This window comes from Lithobates pipiens, unplaced genomic scaffold (assembly GCF_037356315.1).
Source record: "Lithobates pipiens isolate NorthernLeopardFrog02 unplaced genomic scaffold, aLitPip1_a1.2 Scaffold_25, whole genome shotgun sequence".
Lineage (NCBI taxonomy): Eukaryota > Metazoa > Chordata > Amphibia > Anura > Ranidae > Lithobates > Lithobates pipiens.
Genome location: NW_027507787.1, coordinates 192,322,693 through 192,344,606, shown reverse-complemented (window position 1 = coordinate 192,344,606; position 21,914 = coordinate 192,322,693). Strand labels below are relative to the sequence as shown.

The window sequence follows — 21,914 nt, the reverse complement described above, 5'->3', positions numbered from 1 at the left end:
GTACCTTGTATTCGGCCGGCCTAGAGGTATCACAGAACATGGAGCAGAATTCCAATTGTCAGGATTGGGGGGATTTACGATTTGCAAGAGTTGGCAGAACATTGTCAAAGGGTACACATACACAGGTGTACTCCAGTCCAAAAAGATTTTTTTTTTACATTTAAAGGGGAACTGTTTTCTGACAATATTTTTAGGCAAATCTGCTGATTGCAGCACCTAGATTTGCAATATAGTTAGTCTGTGTGAAAAAAGAGCCATCTAGTTCATCCAATAAAAGGGGGAAAAAAATACAAAATCACACATATGTAGATATGCGCATAACTCTTGCATATTCTATTCTAATTTAGTATTTATGGATATTATGCTAATGTATATTTTTTTGACTGCCCACTTTACTTGTGAGCATGCTACTCAAAAATTCTCTTTTTGTGGATCCCTGCCGCAGGTGTGACCTATCCCCTTCTGTGTATTGCCGTCTCACTGTGTGTTTGTGTGTGTGTGTGTGGGGGGGGGGGGGGGGCGCAATCTAAGTAAGCCATATCGTTGGATCACTGCTCCTCCCTGATTGTTGTGGCCGTGGAGTGTTTTGGGAAAACTTGGGGAGAGAAAAAAGTTTTTAAAGGATCTCCATGCAGGAAATATTCCTTTCTTTGGATATACGCTATTGGGTAACTATATCACAGGTCTGCACTTTATGGTACTATTGTTTTTCCTATATTGTGCGTGAATAATGTTTGACATGTGTACCTATGATGTGTTTTTCTCAGCAGACGATCCCTCTGAAGAAGACCCTTGGTTTATGGGTTGAAACGCGTCAGTGTTATTTTTCATACTGTTGCCATTACTTGTATAATGTTGTTATGAAATTTTTGTCTGCAAGTGTATATCTGTTTTATCTTCACTTTCCTACTGGAGCTCATTTTTTAATTATCATGTTATGCTCTTTGGTATTAATAAAATATTGATTTTTTTCCATACATCATTGCTTAATTTTTTCCACCTTGCTGCCTAAAAACACCATTTTGGGGAGTCCTTTTCCCATCCTCAGGGTGAGCCGTGCTTTTCTACCTCTCCTGGTATGTGTCTTCCCTTTGCTATACACAATCCTTTACCCACAGTTGATCCAGTGGAAGATGGAAAACCCCAGCAAAGCATAATGCAATTTGCTCCAGCAGGGGAAAATATTACTTCATGATCCCGCGAAGAGGCAATCGGATATTCCCTGGATCAACATTACCTATAAATGTTACCAGTTATATTATGTACATTTAGGAAATAATTCAGGCAATCTACTGAGCTGGACAGTACCAACTCTTGAGGGACATTGCAGGATCCTGGGGACAAGGTTCCTGAGATGCTATCCCGAGTTGCAATCCCGAGTGTGGCTCGGGGTTACCGCTAATGTTACTGAAATTTAACCCCGAGCCACACTCAAGATTACCACCAAGGAGGTTAAGGCGGCAAATCCTTCCAGTACTTAAAGCGGGGTTCCACCCTAAAGTGGAACTTCCGCTGATCGGAACCCTCCCCCCCTCCGGTGTCACAATTGGCACCTTTCAGGGGGGAGGGGGGTGGAGATACCTGTCAAAGACAGGTATTTTCACCCACTTCCGGGCATAGACTCCCGTGGGCGTCTATGTCATTTCCTGTCCTGTCGCGCTGTCTGCTGGGACACACACGGGTCCCAGAGACAGCGCGGACAATTCCTATTGCGCTGCGCGGCTCGCGCATGCGCAGTAGGGAACCGGGAAGTGAAGCCGATTCGCTTCACTTCCTGATTCCCTCACCTAGAATGGTGGCGGCAGCAGCCGAGAGCCGAGCGATCGATCGGCCTCGGCTGCCGGCATCGCTGGAACCCGGGACAGGTGAGTGTCCATTTATTAAAAGTCAGCAGCTGTAGTATTTATAGCTGCTGGCTTTTCATATTTTTTGTAGGTGGAATCCCTCTTTAAGTGGCTTTGACCACGGCATGGTTGTTGGTGCCAGACAGGCTGATCTGTGTGTTTCAAAAACTGCTGATCTACTGGGATTTTTACGCACAGCCATCCCATCTGTAGGGTTTACAGAGAATAGTCCGAAAATGAGAAAAGTCTAGTGAGAGGCAGTTATGTGGACGAAAATGCCTTGTTGATGTCAGAGGTCAGAGGAGAATGGGCAGACTGGTTCAAGATGATAGAAAGGCAACAGCAACTCAAATGATCACTCGTTACAACCAAGGTATGCAGAATACCACCTCTGAAGCACAGCACATCAAACCTTAAAGCAGATGGGCTACAGCAGCAGAAGGCCACTCCTGTCAGTTAAGAATAGGAAACTGAGGCTACAATTCCCACAGGCTTACCAAATTGGACAATAGAAGATTGGAAAAACATCGCCTGGTCTGATTAGTCTCAATTTTAGCTGTGACATTCAGATGGTAGGGTCAGAATTTGGCATAAACAAAATGAAAGCATGGATCCATCCTGTCTTGTATCAATGGTTCATGCTGGTGGTGTAATGGCGTGGAGGATATTTTCTTGGCATACTTTGGGCCAGTACCAATTTATACACCACACCCTACCTGAGTATTGTTGCTGACCATCACTTTATGACTACAGTGTACCCACCTTCTGATGGCTACTTCCAGCAGGATAATGCACCATGTCACAAAGCTCCAATCATCTCACCACTGGTTTCTTGAATATGACAATGAGGTCACTGTACTCCAATGGCCTCCACAGTCACCAGATCTCAATCCAATATAACATCCCTGACAGGGCAGTCTTTAGAATTGATTGGACCCTGGGAAAAACATTTCTTGCCCCCCCCCCCCCCCCATGCAGTTTTTGCTCTCCACCTGCTCTGAGACCTATAATAAAAAGCAGCTAGACTCAAAATCAGTATACTAAATCAGATCAGGCAGCTATTGCGATTGGTTGGCAGAGGTTACAGTGTATCATTACTGCTCACTGACTGGTTGCTAGAGGTTACAGCACACATTATGTCTCACTGATTAGTTGCTAGAGGTTACAGCACATGATTTCTGCTTGTTGATTGGTTGTTAGAGATTACTGTGGATATGACTTCAGGGGGTCATGAGATACATATCAATGCCGCCATCCGCTGCTATTTAAATATGAATGCTGGTAATTTACATGTAAACACAGGGTCTGCAGGTGAGTCACCTGTACACGACAATAGGGCAGAACTGGGCAGCATTAGTATCAGCACTTCACACTGAGATATCAGGACACGCCAAGGGACTAAAACTTCAAGGGACAAAGGAATTTAAACCAGAATAGTTGGCAAGTATGAGGCAACTGCTTTGGGCCCCACAACAATGACAGGCCCAGGGCAGCTGCCCCTTTTGCCCTGCCTTAAAAACGGCTCTGATCCCTGAGATGTGGTGGAACAGGAGATTTGCATCATGGATGTGCAGTGGACAAATCTGTAGAAACTGTGTGATGTTATCATGTCAATATGGACCAAAATCTCTGAGGAATGTTTCCAACACCTTGGTGAACCTATTCCATGAAGAATTAAGACAGTTCTGAAGGAAAAAGAAGGTCCGACCCAGTATAAGCAAGGTGTACCTAATAAAGTGGCTGGTGAGTGTAGGTAGGTTACATTACACTTATCTATTTCTAAATATAAAGGACCTTTTAATAAGGGTCTGCTCATCCTTTAAAGTCTTTGGTTCTCTTTAAATATAAAATGATTGGACGTTCTGACTTTTGTTGTTGCCCAGAGTGGTTCTTTTAAGTGAGAATTACTTCCAGCATCGGGATCGTTGTACATCTTTCACAGCCACGATTTTGGTCAGGAAGTGCTGACTTACTGCAAGCAAGTTACTTGTCTTGGGAACTAACTAATCAAAGTATTTGACACTTGTGTTGTGAGGGCAGCTGTACTTTTTAATGGACTAACAACGTCTTGTATTGATGATGTAACCTGTCCCTTTCATTCTGTCAGATATAATGCACTGCCAGGCATTTCTCGCATCTCTTGAAAGGACAGTCCTTCAGCTCTGCTAATCCAGCTGACAAATAATACTGTTAGACCAATAAACAGAAATCGCTGGGACCTGAATAGCTCCCCCTTATTTATTGATCATGTATGCCCTGATTCTTTGGAAATGATCCAGCTGCCATATAGTCTGACACATAAAAGAAATACTTTGTTGACAGTGGCACAGCAGCGATCATGGAAGGTTGTTCTATGTGAAAGGTTTAGCGTTTATTTCTTTATAGTAAAATGTAGCTTTTGGATTGGTACATTTGTTTTCCGTGCTGGGATACAAAATTGTTTTGGTGGCAAATGAAATAAACATTTAAATGCCAACGGGCTGCACCTGCACTGCAGGGGTTGACTGCTCATTCAGTCTAGGGGAGAGTAAAGGCACTTTGACTCATCCGATCCTCTGCTCCCCCATGCTCTGCCAGTAGACTTCCCCTCAATGTCATCATGTCCAATCTAGGGCTTTAAAATCTGTATCGATCTTGATGACGTCAGGACCAGAGACCACTGGATGGGGGAGAAGATGCTGTTGGGATTGGTCTAGCACAAGGATATGCAATTGGTGGACCTCCAGCTGCTACAAAACGAAGTCCCATAATGCCTCTGCCTCTGGGTGTCATGATTGTGGCTGTCAGATTCTTGCTATGCCTCATGGGACTTGTAGTTCTGCAACAGCTGGAGGTCCGCTAATTGCATATCCCTGGTCTAGCAGGTTCAGGTAAGTAGATCTTCTTTTCTGTGCCACCTAGACCTAAACAAACAAGTAACCCTTGCAGTGCAGCCCAACTGCCATAGATCATTTTTAAGTTTCCCAGACTTGGGCTTTAAAGCTGAACACCAGACAGACATAAAAGATACAAGTATTTTTTTTAAATGGAAGCAGTGTAAGTAACTACATTTATTTTGGTATTTGCCACTTGCAGCCAACTGTACAGTCTGAACAGCAGAGCTCAGGGAGGATAAAGAAGAAGCAGCACAAAGAGACAATCAGGTATGCTGCACTGCAAGGCACAAACTCAGGAAGAGAAAGCAGACAAACATAATTGTGCTTCTTGGCTCACAGAGGTTGATTTACTAACACTGGAGAGTGCAACATCTGGTGCAGCTGTCCATAGAAACCAATCAGCTTCCAGTTTTTTTTTTTGTTAAAGCTTAATTGAACAAGCTGAAGTTAGAATCTGACTGGCTACCATATACAGCGGCACCAGATTTTGCACTCTGCAATTTTAGTAAATCATCCCCACTGTCCACTCACAGGCTGGGAGTGGGAGGAGGACCTGTAAAGTGAAACTGCAGCAGTGAAAGATCAGGTTCCCTTCTACTGCTAGATAAAGCCTGTGCTGTGGAGCAGAACTGTGTAAATCTTGGGAAAGAATGGTCAGAAATAGAATATTCTTTGGCAAGTAAAACCTCTCCTAAATATGTATTTCAATTGTGTATTTAGTGGTTTGTCTGGAGTTCCTGACCTTTTCTCAAGCCTACCTCTCAAGTGGCTTGAGAAAGGGGCAGGAATATCCTGAAACATGTTGCCACGCCTTCTCTAATGTCAGAGCGGCATTCTGGTGCCTTGCTTCTGCCCAGACAATCTCTAAGCAGTCCACAGCACTCACACATGGCACCCCCCCTTTATACCTCCCCTAATTGATGGTAGTCTGATTCAAGAGAGTGCATTCATTTTGTCACAATGCTCTTCAATACAAGCAATCTTGCTCAGTGCTATACCCAACATGTCTGTGGACATAATTGGGGTTGATTTACTAAAGGCAAATAGACTGTGCACTTTGCAAGTACCGTATATACTCGAGTATAGGCCGACCCGAGTATAAGCCGAGGCCCCCAATTTACCCCCAAAAAACTGGGAAACCTATTGACTCGTGTATAAGCCGAGGGTGAGATATGCCTGTCCATCCCTGTGTGTGTGTCCATCCATCCATCCATCCCTGTGTGTGTGTCCATCCATCCATCCATCCATCCCTGTGTGTGTGTGTTTGTCCATCCATCCATCCATCCCTGTGTGTGTGTCCGTCCATCCATCCATCCATCCATCCCTGTGTGTGTGTCCGTCCATCCATCCATCCATCCATCCCTGTGTGTGTGTCCATCCATGTGTGTGTGTCCATCCATGTGTGTGTGTGTGTGTGTGTGTGTGTGTGTGTGTGTGTGTGTGTGTGTGTGTGTGTGTGTGTGTGTGTGAGGCCTTGTGTGTCCAGCCTACCTGTGTCCCCAGCCTCCGTCCGGTCCCGAGCCTCCGTCCGGTCCCGTCCCGTCCCGAGCCGAGCCTCCGTCCGGTCCGGTCCCGTCCCGTCCCGAGACTCCGTCTGGTCCCGTCCCGTCCCGAGCCGAGCCGAGCCGAGCCTCCGTCCGGTCCCGTCCCAGGATCACCGCTCTTCGTCGGCGCCCATTTTCCTGTTCAAATGCCGCGCCTCCCTGTCTGTGATAGGCGGAACACAATTTCCCAGCAGTCTGTGTTCCGCCTATCACGGCCATCCTTTCATCCTCGTCCGTAGTACGAGGATGAGCGGATGTCCGTGATAGGCGGAACACAGGCTGCTGGGAAATTCAGTGTTCCGCCTATCACAGGCGAAGGCGGAGCCGGAGGCGCGGCTTTTGAATTAGAATAGAATGGCCGCTGTCTGTCTGCTCGACACGCTGATCGAGCAGGCAGACAGCGATGACTCGAGTATAAGCCGAGGGGGGCACTTTCAGCCTCAAAAAAGAGGCTGAAAATCTCGGCTTATACTCGAGTATATACGGTACATTTTCTCCAGGGCTTAGTAAACGAGGGGAAGCTTCACTTTACAAAGAATACCCAATCACATGTAAGGAAAATAAAGAACAGCATTTATACTTGCACATAATTGGATGCTGGAAATCAGCATAGCTTTGCCTTATTTACTAAACTTTAGCGCAACGGGTTGTTTACTGGTTGGACTTGATGGACTTATGTCTTTTTTCAACCAAACTAACTATGTAACTTTGTAACCATTAAGGAGATTTTCTAAAACTGGTCCCACGAAGCATTTGGTGCAGCTGTACATAGTAACCAATCAGCTTCTAACTTCAGCTCGTTCAGTTAAGCTTTGGCAATAACACCTGGAAGCCGATTGTTTTCTATGCAGAGCTGCACCAGACTTTGCATTCTCCAGCTTAAGAAAATAACCCCCTATGTAGCCGCACTTGCAAAGTTCAAAGGCCTTTAGTAAATTAACCCCAGTGTGTAATTTACTCCATTCTCTCTTTATATCTGCCCCCCCCCCCCCACTCATGATTAAATAAGATCCCTGTGCTGTTGGACTGGTCCCCGCAGCCTCTTCTCCTCTATGCTTGGGAGGTTGCAGGTCCTCTCACATCATCAAATACAATTCAGAGCCCATAACTTTGCACTGGGCATGAAGATGCCGGGGAATAGTCCATCTCTGGAGAGTAGGGGAGAAGAGCAAAGCGCCTGCTTCCAGGATCAGGTAACTAAAACTGTGTTTTCCGGTGTCATGTCAAATAGTGTCCCCCGTCAGATAGTGTCCGCTGTGTACGGCGTATGCGCCGTACACATGACAAGCAGATTCCGAAAATATCCAAAGATGTACGGTGCCTGCGCCATGAGTCCAGGTTCAAGCCCCGCCATCCAAGTGGACATAGAGTTAGAATAAAAAGAGCCGAGGGAAGCGTGGCGAGTGAAGCGAGCCCACGAGGGGCCGTGCACTTGGATGGTGGGGCTTGCAGCTCGACTCACGGCGCAGGTGGTGTTCATCTTCAGAGATTTTCCGAATCCCCTTGTGCTCCGTACTGCGCAATCGCTGCGCCTGCACAGTACACAGCGGACACTATTCGATAGGTGGACATTTTTGGACAGAAATTCGGTACCCTAAACCTAAACAAGCAGCCTCAATACAAGGGAAAATTTTCCTTTCACCGGAGATGGGCTTTAAAGTCAAATTTTAAGGATGTAGCAGGAGATTTTAGGGTTTACTCACTGAAGTTCTTCATAAATAATTTGGTTGGGTTACAAAAATTGGAGAGGAGAAGCTGATTGGCTACCATGCAGAGCTGCACCAGATTTTGCACTCTTTTAGTTTTAGTAAATCAACCCCAAAAGTGTTGTATCCTTATTATCTATTATAAATCAGCTCCACAGATTCTCTGCACAATTCCTAGAGGTGGCCTGCGCCTGCTCTGTGAAAGTGACTTTCACTTTCATTTTTAGTCTACGTTTCTACTTTGACTTTGAGTAAGGAAGTGTGTCGTCCAGCTTCTAATCAATCAAAGTATTATTTGTAATGAGTTCTTCTGATTACGGTGGTCCTCATTAAAGAACAGAAGGCTGTCTATGCGTCTGGTGAACTTTATAGCAACTTTGCCTGAAGTTGTAAACCTGGACCTGCTTGTGGCTTTGAGCCTGAAGCTCCCTGCAGAACTGTCATGGACTACTCTGCATGTGGAAGGGCAGGCAATGGTGAGTGCGTACATTCCATAACTGCATTACTTAAACCTGTGCTGTAAGGCAGACTGAACAACATTTAGAAATGATTTTGTTTTTATATTCAGAATTCAGAATACTTTATTGATCCCAAAGGGAATCAGGATATTCAAGAAATTCAACTTGTAAAAGATCAAACTGTTCTTTGTAGCTAGTGCTTTCTGATTATGACAGTGTGCATTGAAGGACTGACGGTGGGGCTGGTGTGCTTGCGGAAATTTGTAGTAACATTTTAGTTTCAGTAACATTCCTTGAAGCTTTAAAGAAAACTTGTTTTAAAGTCTATGCCAAGCCAAAAACGTTTCACTCGTTTTGGATTGAGTGAACAAGGATTTACTCCTCCCTTTTAGATTGTAAGCTTTAAAGTGGCTGTAAACCCTTACAAACCACTTTGACCTACAGGTAAGCCAAGATTAAGGCTTACCTGTAGGTCCAAGAAATGCATGCACCGTAGACAGCGGTGCCTGCCTTTTTGTAAATATCTCCTAAACCGTATAGGTTTAGGAGATATTTACAAAAAGACAGGCACCGCTGTCTACGGCGCATGCGCCATAGACAGTGGCGTGCAGGCGCACTGAGCAGGCCGTAGATCACGGTGATATGCCGCTCGTGCCGGCTCCCGTGCGCATGTGCGGGAGTGACGTCATCATGGCTCCGGCGAATCACAGCGCCGGAGCAGCGAGACCCGGAAGTCTCTCCGGAATACATGGCAGTGGCGAAGATGAAGACAGAGGACCGCTTCGGGGGCTTTGTTCTCAGGTAAGTTATTCATAATGAGCTAGTATGCTATGCATACTAGCTCATTATGCCTTTGCCTTGCAGGTTGCATTTTTTTTTTTTAAATAGCCTTTACTTCCTCTTTAACATCTGCTCTCATATTGTAAATCACTGTGCAAACTGTTGGGACTACATAAATCCTGTATAATAATACCCCTTTTGGGCTCATTTACACCTGGGGTCGGGATGGGGCTGTAAAATCAGCACATTGAGGCACATTTTTCCCACCCCCCTCCTTAGGCCTCTTTCACACGACCGATCCATTCAAGTCCACCTGTCAGTTTTTTAGGCGGACCTGAACGGATGCTCCATAGACCTCTATGGAGCGTCAGATGTCATCAGTGACATGTCCGCTGACATCCTACCCGCTCCGAAAAAGTGTGATGAGGAAAAACCTACTTTTCCATCCGTCTGCGGACCGGATCGGGTGACGACGGACTCTGCGGTCCATCGTCATCCGATCTCCCATAGGGGAGAGCGGCACTCTGACAGGTCCGTCTGTGCACAGTGTGCAGAGACAGACTTGTCATCTTCCTGCTCAGCGGGGATCGACAGAGCGATCCTGGCTGAGCAAGAGGATGTTCGATCCCTGATGATCCGCCCCGTGTGAAATAGCCCTTAGGCTGAAAAGGCATGCAGACAGGGTTATACCTATGTCATGGCTGTAATGCTTTGCTTTGGGGCCACAGCAAAAATGATACCCTCTGAATCTGCCAATGTATGTGGTCATGCGATGTGGTTTCAGCATTTACAGGGTTAAAACAGGTGCCAAGGAAGCAAAATATAGCCTCCTCACATCTGTTGACTGTCTCTAAGGCTTGATTCACACTAACACATTTTTTGATGCATTTTGCAGAAATGCAGGGAAATTTTTCAACATGGGTTCCTATGGAACTTGTTCACATCAATGCATTTTTGTGCCTCTGAATTTTTGGAAAGGGTTGGGGACTTTTTTTTCATGCAAAATGCTGCATTTTGCATGTAATAGAAGTTACTGGAGCCGCAGTAAAAACGCAAGTACTGCATTTTTGCAGCGATATTGCCACGATTTGCGTATTTGTATATAGCTCTCTGCTAAGCAACCACAGTGTGAAAAAAAAAAGAAAAAATAATGCAAAACGTGGCAAAATCGCGGTAAAAACACGTGTCCAAAAAAGCGACAAGCACCGCAAAAAGCACTGCAAAAACGCTCAAAAGCAACATGCATAGATGTGAATCGAGCCTTAAAAACAATCCACTGCACATCTAACCTAAAGCCCCGTACACACTATAAGAAAATCGGGCAAACGTTTTCATCCGGGGAATGGTTTTCTGCGTACACAACTTTCAACAGCCAATTCAACCTTCTGACCAAACTCCAAATTTTTTCTCATACAGGAACCAAACCAATGATTTTAGTTAAATGTACCGTTTTCATACAATTTTTGTACAAGAAAGATCAGAAACAAATGAGTGTGCATAATCAGAAACAATTAACAAAAAAAAAAAGCCTTTGTGGTATGAGAATTTTCATGCATTATTTCCTTCCTCGGTTTAAACTTGCTGTGAAATATCGAAGAAAAAAAAAAAGACTATCGTTCGGCCGATTTTCTTATAGTTTGTACTCAACTTTAGCCTTCAGGTTTTAAGTGCTATCTAGAAATCTGATAGAGCCAATTACAATCACTTCCTGTTCTACTGATAACGAAGGACATGGACAGACATAAAAATACAACATTCTAACGCAGGGATATGCAATTAGCGGACCTCCAGCTGTTGCAAAACTACAAGTCCCATCATGCCTCTGCCTCTGGGTGTCATGCTTGTGGCTGTCAGAGTCTTGCTATGCCTCATGGGACTTGTTGTTCTGCAACAGCTGGAGGTCCGCTAATTGCATATCCCTGTTCTAACGCATTCTAACGCATTCATATGCTTTGAGCTAAACCATTCCATTGTACTTCTGGCTGTATGTTTAGGGTTATTGTCCTGCTGGAAGGGGAACCTCCACCCCAGTCTCATGTCTTTTGCAGACTCTAACAGGTTTTCTTCTAAGATTGCCCTGTATTTGACTATATTTATCTTCCCATCTACTCTGACCAGCTTCCCTGTCCCTGCTGAAGATAAGCATCCCCACAACATGATGCTGCCACCACCATGTTTCACGGTGGGGATGGTGTGTTCAGGGTAATGGGCAGTGTTAGTTTTGCTTTTAGGTCAAATAGTTTACATTTTGGTCTCATCTGAGTACCTTCTTTCACATGTTTTTTGTGTCCCCCCACATGGCTTCTTGCAAGCTGCAAATGGGACTTCTTATGGCTTTCTTTCAACAATGGCTTTCTTCTTGCTACTCTTCCATAAAGGCCAGATTTGTAGCATTCACGACTAATAAAGTCCCATTTGCCCTGTGGGCAGATTCTCCCACCTGAGATGTGGATCTCTGCAGCTCCTCCAGAGTTACCATGGGCCTCTTGGCTGCTTCTCTGATGAATGCTCTCTTTGCCCAGCCTGTCAGTTTAGGGCAGTGTTTCTCAAATCCAGTCCTCAGACCCCCCCAACTGGTCATGTTTTCAGGATTTCCCTCAGATGAAACGGCTGTGGTAATTGCTAAGGCAGTGAAACTGATCAAATCACCTGTGAAAAATAATGGAAAACCTGAAAACATGACCTGTTGGGGGGGCCTGAGGACTGGATTTGAGAAACACTGGTTTAGGGGGACAGCCATGTCTTGATAGGTTTGCAGTTGTGTCATACTCTTTCCGTTTTTGGATGATGGATTGGACAGTGCTCTGTGAGATGTTCAAAGCTTGGGATATTTTCTTAGCACCTAACCCTGCTTTAAACTTCTCCACAACTTTATCTCTGACCTGTCTAGTGTGTTCCTTGGCCTTCATGATGCTGTTTATTCACTAAGGTTCTCTAACAAACCCCTGGGGGCTTCACAGAACAGCTGTTTTTATAATGAGATTAAACTATGCACAGGTGGACTCTATTTACTAATTAGGTGACTTCTGAAGGCAATTGGTTCCACTAGATTTTAGTTAGGGGTATCAGAGTAAAGGGGGCTGAATACAAATGCACGCCACACTTTTTCAGATATTTATTTGTAAAAAATTTGGAAAACCATTTATCATTTTCCTTCCACTTCACGACTATGTGCCACTTTGTGTTGGGCTATAACATAAAATTTCAATAAAATACAATTACGTATTTGGTTGTAACATGGCAAAATGTGGAAAATGTCAAGGGGTATGAATACTTTTTCAAGGCACTGTATACTTTAAGTAAGGACTATGGAGGCGGCAATTCGCATCTGCTTTGGAAAATGCTTGTAGTTTGGCTTTCAGCCTGATTCAGTGGCTTCATTAATTTTTGAATCCCTGACATGAAGTGATGTGGATTATGGGTTCTTTTTTTTTTTTTTTTTAATTCTTTATTTATCTCAAAATTTTTTTTTTTTATCTTCCAGCAAAGTGTATATAAAACAATTTAGAACAAGAAAAAACCTTATTACACATATATACAAACATTTCTTAATTTCTTTGTGGTTTATGCCTACGCCATCATACCCCTCTCGTAGTGTAGTTTGTCTCTATCAACTTATTATCTACTACCCCAGAGTGAATTAGTCTAAATATCTTCTTGCGAATTTGTGTGCTACATTGTGACCCCAACTCTTTTTCCCACTTTTGGATGTATGGTGGGTCCTCCAGCTCATCTCCCTCTGAGAGAATCTTATATAATCGGGTTATATATATATATTTTTTTTCTCTCAGGCATAGCCGCTCCAGAGGTCTCAATTCCTCTTCACTACGGATTGGCTGAGGTAAATTTGAGATAAAGTGACTTAGCTGGAGGAACCGCCATACATCAATCTTCATAATTTCTGTGTCCGCACTCAGTGCTTGAAATGAGGCTATTTTACCGTTAACTAGTATATCTTTTAATTGTGCGTTTCCTTTTATTATCCAATTACCCCCCACCTCCTGTTTTCCCGGTGTGAAATAATCATTTTCTTTAAGAAAAATCAAGGGTGAATTGTACCCCCAGTTATTTTGTGAATGTGTTCGATCCCAAATCTTTAATGCTAAACGTGTTATCTTGTGTGCGTTTGGTCCTATTGACCTAAACTGTGGAGGATTCCATATTGTGCGTCCTAAAAGTGCTTGACTCATTGCGTTCTCTACACTCACCCATCTCTTTTCGTTTACCTCTTTCGCCCATTCCACTACTCGTGACAAAACCACTGCATTGTAGTATCTTTTTAGGTCCGGGACTGCCAATCCCCCTTGTCTTTTCCCCCTGCTTAACACCGCCAAGGCAATTCTCGGCTTTTTATGTTGCCATATGTACTTAGAAATTATATTTTTCAATAATCTAAAGTAGGCCTGAGAGAGCGGAATGGGCAACATTTGAAACTTATATATAATCTTCGGGACCAATATCATTTTAACTGCGTTGATCCGTCCTAGCCAGGAGAGGGGACATGTTGACATTTTTTTTATTTCTCTTTTAATTTCATCGAGTAAGGGGATATAATTATTCGTATATATTTTCCTAATGGTATCCGAAAGATAGACTCCCAAATATTTAATCTCCTTATGCCAGGGGAAGCGGAATTCTGCCCGGAGCTTCTCCTCTTCCTGGTTACTGATATTAACATTCATAATTTCGGACTTGCCGAGGTTTATTTTCAAATTCGATATTTTGCCAAATTTTTCCAACGCCCTCAGCAAGTTCGGAATCGTAATCCTAGGATTGGTGATGAAAAAGAGCACATCATCCGCATAAGCGGCGAGTTTGTGTTCGTCCCTTCCCAACCCGATCCCCTTTATATCCTGGTTGTTTCGGATAAAGGTCAGTAACGGCTCCAGAGATAAGGCAAAAAGGAGTGGGGACAATGGACACCCCTGTCTAGTGCCGTTTCCCATTTGAAATTGGGGAGAGGATTCTCCATTAATCTTTACCGAGGCCTGCGGATGGTTATAGAGTACCTGAATCCATTGGATCATTCTCGGACCTATACCCATAACTTTTAACGTTTCTATCATGAGTCCCCAGTCTACCCTGTCAAATGCTTTCTCAGCATCTATAGACAGGAATAGACCTGGGGACCCACTGTTTTTTAGGGCCTGGAGGAGGAGTAATGCCCTCACTCCATTATCCCTACCTTCTCTCTCGGGTATAAATCCGACCTGATCTGGGTGCACTAGTTCGCTCATCTTTTCCTTCAGTCTAGATGCCAGTATTTTGGCAAATAGTTTTGTATCCGCATTCAATAATGCTATCGGCCGGTAACTGGAGCAGAGTAAGTGATCCTTCCCCTCCTTCGGTATTACCGTGATCGAGGCCCGCAAGGCCTCTGCCTTCATTTCATATTTTGTACCTAATCCGTTCATATATTTGCATAATCTAGGGACTAAGATCTCCTTAAATTTTTTAAAGTAAATAGTCGTGTACCCGTCAGGTCCCGGACTTTTGCCCGATGCCGTATCCTTTAACGCTTTATAAATTTCCTCTTCTGTAATAGATCTATCTATATTATATCTATCACTCTCTTGTAAGTACGGTAAATTAGTATCATTCAAAAATTCTTTAATAATTTCCTCATCCCCTTTATCTCGCCCCCCTTTTTGGCCTACATTGTACAGGGCTTCGTAATATTGCCTGAATACCTCCGCAATTTCCTTAGTAGTATGGACCATCTTCCCATTCTTATCCTGAATTTTATCAATAAAGTTAGTCCCCCTCTTCCCTTTTAACTGTCTCGCTAGATATTTACCAGTTTTATTTTTCCCATAATGTCTCTCTCTGACTCTCCCCTCATGTGCCCTCCTTGCTTCCTGCTCCATGAGGTCCTTGAGTTCCTCTCTCTTGTTGATCAATAGGTGAAAGAGTTCCTGCTGTTGGCCCTTTTGTTTTTTATGCTCTTGTTCTAATCTGTGAACTTCTTTTATCAGATTCTCCCTTTTCTCTATTCTAACTTTTTTTTAATTTGTGCCTATGGAGATGAGGATACCCCTGATGTATGCTTTATGTCCTTCCCATAGGGAGGCACCCGAAATTTCACCTATATCATTCGTCAAGAAGTAGAATTCTAATTCTTTCCGAATTATCTCTACGGTTTCTTTGTCCTGTAAGAGATTTTCATTTAATCGCCATGTAAAAGGTTGTCTATGTATTCCAGGTATCCTCATCTTCATTATCACTGGAGAGTGATCTGACAGAGACACTATTCCTATCCTTGTTTCTGAGACTTCCTCTAACAGCCTGTGGTCCACCAATATGTAGTCCAGCCTGGAATGCGTCCCGTGCACGGGGGAATAAAAAGTATAGTCTTTCATTTTTTCATGTTGAATCCGCCATACGTCCATCATTTGATGTTGTTTCAGGCGATGTTTAATTATTTTCAGAGTCCTCTCATTCATCCCCCTTGCACGGGACGTACTATCCATGGCCGGATCCATACAGAAATTAAAATCCCCTGCTAAAATTACATCACCTGATTTAAAGTCTGCTAATCTCCGTAAGATCTGTTTCATATATCCTAAGGGATTTTTATTTGGACAATATACATTTGCAAGAGTAAACACCCTATTTCCTAGTTCTCCCTTAAGGAACAAGTATCGGCCCTCAGGGTCAGTCAGCCTATCGAGCAGAATGAATCTTGTGTGTTTCTCAAATCCAATCGCCACTCCCTTGGCCCTCCTTATTGGGGAGTCCCCATAAAACCAAGTCGGAAAGCTATCTGAATATAACTTAATATTCGTATCCTGGGTTAAGTGGGTCTCCTGCAAAAATACCACTTCTGCTCTGTATTGCTGCAGTTCCTTTAAGAGTTTGTACCTTTTGTTAAGAGAATTTAATCCTTTTACATTGTATGACATACATTTTACCTCGGTCATCCAAGACTGTCTGATGACATGCTTAATCTACACCTTTTTGCCCTACCCATAATTTTCACTTTTCTTTCGTTCCCCCCCTCTGCAAGGCATTTCTTTTTCCACCTCTCCCCCCTCCCCCCCATCCCTCCTCCCTCCACCCTCCCCATCCTCTGGCCCAATCCTGGCCTTTACTTGACATTGGGGGGCACAGCTCCCCTCTGCAAGCAATACCTACTAGGGTGTGACTCCAACTGCGGTCTTCCACTTCTGTACCCCTTATCCCCCTACCCCTAGGGAAAAGGAGTCACCCTCTCCAGACAAGGAGTGGTGGAGCCCGGGTCAGCCCATCCAATCCATCCTCCTGTCCGACCCACCCCCGCCCCCCTCCCCCCCAAGATCTCCCTCCCCCCTCCACCCCCATCTGCAAAAAAAAAACAACAAAAAAAAAAAAAAAACAGCACAAACTAGAACCAGAGCGAGAAAAACTATCATCCTCCTCCCCTCCTTATTGACCAGCGACCATTGACATTAAGTTTCACGTGAGTCTCGGGGGATCTTGGGAGGTGAAATTCCCAGTTTGTTACAAAAGTCCTCTAGTTCATCTAGGAACTTTAACTTGATAGTCCTTCCCTCTCTCTGAACTAACAGAGCTGTCGGAAACCCCCAGCTGTATCTTATGTTTGCTCTTCTCAATTGTTCCAATAGAGGTTTTAATTGTCTTCTCCGTGCCAGGGTCCCTGCAGAGAGGTCTGCAAAGACTTGTAGAGTTGTCCCCTCATATTGTAATGAAGGCAGTCCTCTTAGTTTGCTCCATATCTTGGCTTTATCCTCATAGAGGTGAAATTTTATAATCACATCTCTTGGTACCTCTTCCCTTAATCCTGGAGGTTTCCTCACTCTGTGTACATGATCTATCTTTAATTCTTCACCTTCCTCTCTTCCTAGTATAGAGTTAAATATCTTCCCCATTTTTGCTCCTAGGTCTTCTCCCTGTTGTTCAGGTAGGGCTCTAATCCTCAGGTTCTGACGTCGGCTCTGGTTCTCCTGTTCCTCCATTCTATATAAGATATCCCTGTGAGCCTCTTGCATCTTTCTAGACTGCGCTTTTAACTCCAGTATTTCCTGGGCCTGTTTACCCGTTAGTTCCTCTGTTTCTTCTATCCTCCTTAACAGGTGGCCCATATCCGCCCTTACGGTTGAAATCTCCGCCTTTATTATATTTTCCAATTTCATAAACATTTCTTGTAATTCGCCTTTTGTTGGTATTTGGGAGGTATCCCTCTGCTCCTTTCTTTTGCCTTCCATGTCTGACTCCATCTCCTCACCGGAGGTGCCACCCTGTGTCCCGGTTGATTTTCCTGCCTCCTTCCTCCTCTCTCGTATGCCCTGCTGTTTTTTTTCTATGCCAGGACTTTTTTGGCTTGTTTCCTTAAGGTACTTCTGGATCGTGCTTGTATTTAAACTCTCTTTAGGGGCTTTGGGGTCATTAGCTTTTGGGTTTCTTCCCCTCATGTTGTCCCTCTTTGTCTTTCTCCTCCCCAGGGTTCCCCTTTCGCTTAATTGTAACTGAGAAATAAAATACGGGAATAGAGGGAAAGTACCAGGAGGCAAAATAAAATAAAATAAGATACTCCTTTCCTTTATGCCCGCCGTTAACCTATATAGGTATCAGGGATCTCTTCACTAATGGTCAACCAATGGAGCGCTCTGATCACAGTAGCAGTGGGAGAGACCACCTGTTCTTCTCCGTGACCTAAAGTATCTCCCTTATATGTCCATGCCTTAAGCAGTAGGGGCCAAAAATATAAGAGAAAAAAAAAAAAAGGAGAGAAAACCCCCTTTTCCTTTGTCACATTAGTGTATTCCCCAAATGAAGATCTGTTCAAGGGACTAAAGGTGCAGTCTTCTTATACAGAGGAATTACTCAGCGCTATATTTGATACCTTCGGTCCCTCCTACAATAAGGGAACCCTGATGCAGCTCTCAGTCTTTATCATCCTCGGCTTCTCCTCTCATTCTATACTAGGGCATAAAGTCTGGACTGCGCCGACCTTAAACACAGTGGGTACCCTTAAACTGGGCTATCTTGTTTTAATTCAGGCCATACAGAGGAGAAAAAAGAAAGGGAAAAAGCACCATTACAAAAATGTTTCAAAGTTCAAGGCTGTACTTTTCAAGGCTTATTTAGCATGTAAATATTGACATATATTTTCAGGGGAATACTTATCAAGAGCTCAGCTTAGTTTTCAAGTCCGTCAGCTACCTCCAGCCAATTTGCTCCTGAACACGTGTTTTTATAAATGCACGTTTCCACTCCATGTAGCATAGGTCTGCAGGCTTCCTATTAATGCTTGCTCTCCTGTTTTACTCCTGTATTGCCACTGCTATGTATTTAACTGGTCATGATATAACAGTCCGGATGAATGAAATGCTTGTATCTGACCTGTTTGTAGTCTTCCTTGCTAGTAGGCTCCTCAGCTCACAGGGATATCACAGCATCACAGCATCCGGTGGATGAGTATGGGGGGGGGGGAGAACCGGGGGCTCCGTTCGCTCCAGCGAGATACTCCGCGCCGTCTGCCGGCGGTGTTCCTCCGAGTCTCGCTGGGGGAGTTCTCAGGCTCGTGCGTGCGGACGTTCGAGTGCGGGCGATGGGGTTAGAGCAGGCATCATTACGAAGCGCTGCGCTCTCTCACCGCGCTCAGCTCCGGTTGGTACGGCGGATCCTCCTCCATCCACTCGCGTGGAAGCCGCTGTCAGGCCCCTCCCCTCTCACGTACGCCGCATGACGTCGTCCAAGAATCACTGTTGACCCATGTGGATTATGGGTTCTGACTCCACTGATTCGCATGCATGTGCTGAACCTTAAACCAGACCAAGACTAGCATTTTTAGAAGTAAGTCCATTGTGACACCTTTAGTTTTCTCTCAGTACAGGTTTCCTTTCAAATCTTAGCTTTTTGGTGAATCTGGACTCAAAACTCCCAGCCAAACTGCCACAGACTACCTTCTATTAAAATCTCTGTGGCAGACATCTAAAATGAGCTGGGAGCTCTCAGCATAAAGGAACAGCCAATACACTGTAATGCGTTCTTTGCATGATTTTTTTTTTTTTTTTCTAATTTTCTACCATAACCTCAAAAGTCTTCACACACCTGGTTGACCCACATCTCCTATCAGCATGCCAGGTTGACCCTCATTTCCTTACAACTATGTGTTTCCTCCATTTTGTTCTTGCAGTGCTGGGATTGCAACTTTTTTTCAGTGCACCTTGAAGCCCCATTCACACCTGAGCGTTTTGTGGCTTGAAGCTCAAAGTTCCAAAAGAAACAAAATCCTATGTTTTTAAATGGTGGGCATTCACCATTGATGCCTGACACTCCAAAAGGTACATTAGCTTCTTTTCAAGTAGAATTGGGTACATCTGTAAACACGCAATTTGTATGTTTTTGCACCTTTTTTTGGGTGTTTTTGAATCTTTTTCTGAGCTTGTAAGAATTTGTCTCCTTCCCCCAAAACTTTCCATTGGCTAAAACAAAAACCCAAGAATAAACTACATTCTTCAATAACAAACTGCAACATTGGTGTCAGTGCAGGGGTGTGGCTAGGTCTACAAAAGATCTAGGGCTAGAGCCCATAGCAGCGAAGTAAAGAAAGATCCCCAGAGAGCCCCACCACTTACATCTGGGTCCCCAGAGAGCCCCTCTTTACATCAAGGTCCCCAGAGAGCCTCCCCCTTACATCAGGGTCCCCAGAGAGCCACCCACTTACATCAGGGTTGTTAGAGAGCCCCTCTTTACATCAGGGTCCTCAGAGAGCCCACCTTTATGTTAGAGTCCCCAAAGAGCCTCCCTCTTGCATCAGAGTCCCCAGAGAGCCTCCCCCTTACATCAAGGTTCCCAAGGAGCTCCCCCTTACATCAGGATCCCCAGAGAGCCGCCCCTTACACTGGGGTCCCCAGAGAGTCCCCAAAGAGCCTCCCTCTTGCATCAGGGTCCCCAGAGAGCCCCTCTTTACATCAAGGTCCCCAGAGAGCCTCCCCCTTACATTAGGGTCCCCAGAGAGCCTCTGCCTTGCCTCAGGGTCCCCAGAGAGCCACCCACTTACATCAGGGTCATTAGAGAGCCCCTCTTTACATCAGGGTCCTCAGAGAGCCCACCTTTTACGTTAGAGTCCCCAAAGAGCCTCCCCCTGGCGTCGTAAGATTGTCTGTATTTATTTTAATGTGTTAGTTTGTTATTGGGAGATTGTATATGCACTCTGTTTGGGTTGGATGGAAGTGGATCCATCAGAATCCCCAAATCATAACATAACAAATAGAACAAAATTCATTTCAGATTCATTCTTTATGTTCTGATACAGAGATTCTGTTGGACCCACCTTCATCCAACCCAAACCCAATAGGTAGGAATCATCATCACCTATAGGCTGGGTTCACATATATGTGGTGCGGGACACCGTATGTGATTCCGCACAACAAAGGTGCAGGACCCTTTTTTTTCTCCACCCTGGAATCAGATAGCATGTGTGTTTACACCTTTTTGGAGTTTAACTTGCGGTTCATATAAATGATAAATGGTCAGTGCAGCGCTAAAACAATAAATAAAATTAAAATTAAAAAACTTCATATATGGCAAGAGACAACCATACATGTAAATTCTCGATATATCTAATAGTCCAAGTTCATATAGATGATCCGTAACCAATCCAAAAAGGTGAAAACAAAAACGGAACACCAGAAAGAATTTTTTTAATTTTATTTCTCTCTTTATTTCGGGCCGCTCACGAGTCAAACGAGCCTTCCCGTAACGGGTAAAATGTATAATTGTTACATCTGTGTGGATCCGATTGATCCAATCATGCTGCTCCGAATCACCAGCTGTATGACACACTCAGTGCATGTCGGATGGGATGCACCATGCAAAATCAATGAATAGTACATAGTGCTCTCTGAATGACTTAAACCATAATTTATTTATATAAAAGTTCACTTACAAGCAAGGCATTAGTAACCTAGTGCCTGGTATCGAAGCGCTCAGTAAACGTCTCGGCGAGGCAATGAATAAAAAGTGGCTGCAGATGGCGTGGCAGAGTCTTCCCTCATGAATGCCATGCAATTTAAATGCAGTGTGGTAAACGCACAGGATTCACTATGTTTCCTGCACCGTATATATGTGAACTAAGCCTTACACCTTACTGTATTTATTGCAATATGTTTCCATTTCATATGACATGCATTTTATATAATAATGAAAAATGTTAATGCAACATAACAACATGAAAAATAAATGATCCAAATGATTCGGATCCATTTTGTTTTTATGTTATTTTGGATCTGAATGAAATTAATAAATTTGTTGTTTCCTTATAATTTATTTCGGATTAGTTAAAAAATAGTTACTATTGTGATTCGGATACCTCCGATTAATGAAAATTTTGTCCAAATTGTGATTTTTAATTAAACGAATTGCACATGTCTGGTCTGCATTAGTAACCCCAAGTATTGGTGCCAGTGCCTGCATTAATAACCACAAGTATTGGTGCCAGTGCCTGCATTAATAACCACAAGTATTGGTGCCAGTGCCTGCATTAATAACCCCAAGTATTGGTGCCAGTGCCTGCATTAATAACCCCAAGTATTGGTGGCAGTGACTACAATATTAACCCACAAAATTGTTGTCAGTCACTGTAATAATAACCCCCAAGTATTGGTGTCAGTGCCCGCTATAATAACCTCCAGAATTGGTGTCAGTGTCTGCAATAATATCCCCCAGCATTGCGCTAGTGTCTGCAATAATAACCTGTAAC

General features: G+C 44.0%; 1 protein-coding gene across 1 annotated transcript in view; it reads left to right on the top strand.

The window, feature by feature from the left end:
• The first annotated feature begins 8,205 nt into the window (after positions 1–8,205).
• LOC143930763 (uncharacterized) overlaps positions 8,206–21,914 on the top strand; it is a 72,437-nt gene continuing 58,728 nt past the window's right edge. The window contains exon 1 of the mRNA XM_077455339.1: positions 8,206–8,446. Coding sequence (XP_077311465.1) covers positions 8,413–8,446 — 34 coding nt within the window. The 5' untranslated portion in view covers positions 8,206–8,412. The remainder of the gene's footprint in view (positions 8,447–21,914) is intronic.